The sequence below is a fragment of the Amblyomma mixtum genome, chromosome 1, assembly GCF_055824585.1.
Source record: "Amblyomma mixtum isolate Tamu chromosome 1, ASM5582458v1, whole genome shotgun sequence".
Classification (NCBI taxonomy): domain Eukaryota; kingdom Metazoa; phylum Arthropoda; class Arachnida; order Ixodida; family Ixodidae; genus Amblyomma; species Amblyomma mixtum.
In genome coordinates, this window is record NC_143012.1 from 315977628 (window position 1) to 315980672 (window position 3045).

At 57.8% G+C, this 3045-nt stretch overlaps 1 protein-coding gene across 1 annotated transcript; it reads left to right on the forward strand.

Annotated features, from left to right (window-relative positions):
- Positions 1-544: 544 nt before the first annotated feature.
- On the forward strand, positions 545-2785 carry LOC149372549 (uncharacterized). Its single transcript, XM_089567049.1, has 2 exons — positions 545-1291; positions 1370-2785. The coding sequence occupies exons 1-2, from the start codon at positions 752-754 to the stop codon at positions 1805-1807; spliced, it is 978 nt and encodes a 325-aa protein (XP_089423175.1). The 5' UTR covers positions 545-751; the 3' UTR covers positions 1808-2785.
- Positions 2786-3045: the final 260 nt, after the last annotated feature.

Below are 3045 nucleotides of genomic sequence, written 5' to 3' on the forward strand. Positions count from 1 at the left end.
AAAGGTGAGCACTACGATCAGCTCTACTTTGGTGGCCGACGGTCTCTCCTACGTGGGCCCACGGGCCGCAAACCACCCCTAACCGACCAGCTGCCGCACTAGGCCTCGCGCCACCGTGCGTTCACCTACCACCTCACCCACAGCGAGAGCATGGAGGTCCAGGTGCTCGGGGAGACCATCAACCCCAAGGACTACAATCCCAGGGACTGGACTCATATCCTGAACCTACCCACCCGCCAAAAAGATGCGCCGAAGATCCAGGACAAGGCGAACGCCAGCGCCGGCTCACGACCGACACATTCCATACACCAAGCGTCCCAGCTGCGAGCGGCGCGTCTCGCGGCGCAAAGGTCGCAACGCCAGCCACCGTTACCTGCGGGCGATTACAAGATTGTCTTCCGCTCGAACGGAGGCCTTTCTTTAACCGACCTTCAACCGCGCCAGCTTCGCCTCGCCCTGATAGCTGCGGCCAAGGACATCCAAGATCCAGACGCCACCCAGTTGCGCATTCACCCCATAAACAACACCTGCACCATGAGTACCCCTCACCAAGCTGACGCGCTTCGCCTGGTCGCCATTCAACAGCTCAAAATTCGAAACCAACCCTACGCTGTCAGTGAATACATCGCCCCCCCCGGATGGTGTAGTAAGGGGAGTTATTACCAACGCCTACTGGGAGGAAACCCCGACACAGGTTCTAGAAGACCTCATCGTGGGCAACCCTACGGCCCCCATCATTGATGCACGCCGCATGGGACAGACCCGTTCAATCCTCATTACTTTCCGGGGGGGCCCGGTGCCCAGAACCATCTCCTACGGAGGCGGCCTCCACAACTGCACCCCCTACAGAGGACACCTCGACGCATGTACAAACTGCCGTCAACCTGGACACCGTTCGGACGTGTGCACCCTTCAGCGCACACACAACTGTCCAAGGTGTGGCGTCCCCCACCCACGAGAGGACACTCCGACATGCACCCCAGCCTGCATACTATGTGGAGGCGCCCACATGACCGGCACTAGAGGATGCAAAGGCAGGGGACGCCGCTCACCACCCGCCTCACTGCAACAGCACATCTCCCGCACACCGGACCGAGACGCGGACCGCACCGACGTGCGTCGGTCCAGCAAGTCGCGTTCATCATCTCGCCGCCGCCAGGACCAACAGGCTCGTCAACTTTCCTGGGCGGACAGAGTGGCCGGCAGAGTCAACAATGCCAGCAAGCCCCCGGCCCCTCCGCCCACACAGGTGGATCCCCGTGACCGGGAGCTCCAGGCCCTGCGAGACGAGGTGAGTCGTCTTACCTCTCTTATCCAGACCCCCACCTCCGTCCTTCCACAGCTTACACCAACCGTTCCTCCCGCCCAGCACACTCCACTACCTCAAACAACAACAGAAAACGTGGAAGAGTCCGTCTCCCAATCCCCACCCTCACCCCCACCCAAGAAAAAACGAACAACAGAGCCCACACCCGTTACCCAGACCGACCTGACATCTCTCGAGGCCCGCCTGGATGCTAAACTCGCTGAGATGGACGCGCGTCTAGAGGCAAAATTCAGTCACCTCATCGACCACCTCTCCCAGCGATTCGAGCAACAAATTGAAGCGGCATTTACGCGCATGGTGCACACCCTAGAGATGAGCCTTGCACAGTACGACGCCCGCCTCCAAACAATAGAGCAGGCCCTTCCCTCGCTACACCTCAATCCGCCGCATCAATCCAGCCCACCTACCCAACAGAACTCCCCAACCAACCCACTTGCCCTCACCCCACCAAAGCTCCAGTATGGCGGGGCTCCCTCCTAATTCCTTATCAATTCTTCAGTGGAACTGCCGCCGCTTCCGGGGCAAGCGCGCACCCCTCCAACTCCTCCTCCCCACACTTCCCACGCCCCACATCCTTCTCCTTCAGGACACACATAGCCCTGCCACACTTCCTAGCTACACATCTGTTCACTCGGACGCCACGAATACACCCAGGGCGTCCACACTCATACATCGCTCCATTACACACCAAACCCATTACATCACCTCCGAGACGCCCTGCGTAATTACAGAAATCATACAAGATACACACTCACTACCATCGATGTTTGTCGCCAATATATACCACCCACCATCTCACCCGATGGCTTCATTGAAAACGCTACTGCGAGATCTCCACCGTCTTGCAGGCAAGCATCCATTGATTATCGGAGGAGACTTCAACAGTCAGCATACTGACTGGGGCTACCGCACCACCACTGGACGAGGCCGGCGTCTCTGGTCCTTGGTACAAGAGCTCCGCCTCACAATACACAACAACTTTAACACCCCCACGAGGATTGGTAACAGTGTCAGCGCGGACACCAGCCCGGATTTGACACTGAGCCGCAACCTTGTTGGTATTACGTGGGCCACAACGCGTCATACATTAGGAAGCGATCATTACATCCTCTCCGTTACAGTACCGTACAAGCAAAGACAGGCCCGTCACCTAACACACAAAATCACCAACTGGGATGCTGTACGCTCCGCACGGGCGGCCCTCCCTGACGCTTCCATTATAGACATCGACCAGTGGGTGGCATCACTCATGAACGATGTCTCCACACACACGCGAACCCTTGTCACAACAACAGATACGCCCACCCTCGACACTCGCCTGGCCCACCTTTGGGAGGCCCACCATAGCATCCTAGAGCGCTGGAAGGGGCAAAAGCTCAATCGGACCCTTAAAAAGCGGCTGGCCGCGCTGCAAACACAAATTACTGAGCACGCTGAGGAGCTCTGCCGATCAAACTGGGGTCAGATTTGCGACGGTTTGGCTGGCAATATGTCCTCCAAACGTAGCTGGCAACTCCTCCGTCACCTAATTGACCCCACGCAATCCAAAACAGCCACACAACACCACGTCACACGCCTTATACACAAGACCGGCCTTTCTCCTGACGCACTCATTAATATACTTAGAAACACACATACAACTCCCGGTACCTCAAACCCCCTGCCCCCCTATACAGGCGCCCCGAATGCCAACCTCGACGCAGAGATCACGGAGACAG

What these genes read in the sequence shown, in the direction of transcription:
- LOC149372549 (XM_089567049.1), top strand. Translation starts at nt 752, where the DNA reads ATGGGACAGACCCGTTCAATCCTCATTACTTTCCGGGGGGGCCCGGTG. An exon ending in TCCAGGCCCTGCGAGACGAG is followed by an intron (nt 1,292 to 1,369) that starts GTGAGTCGTCTT and finishes CCTCCCGCCCAG; the next exon opens with CACACTCCACTACCTCAAAC.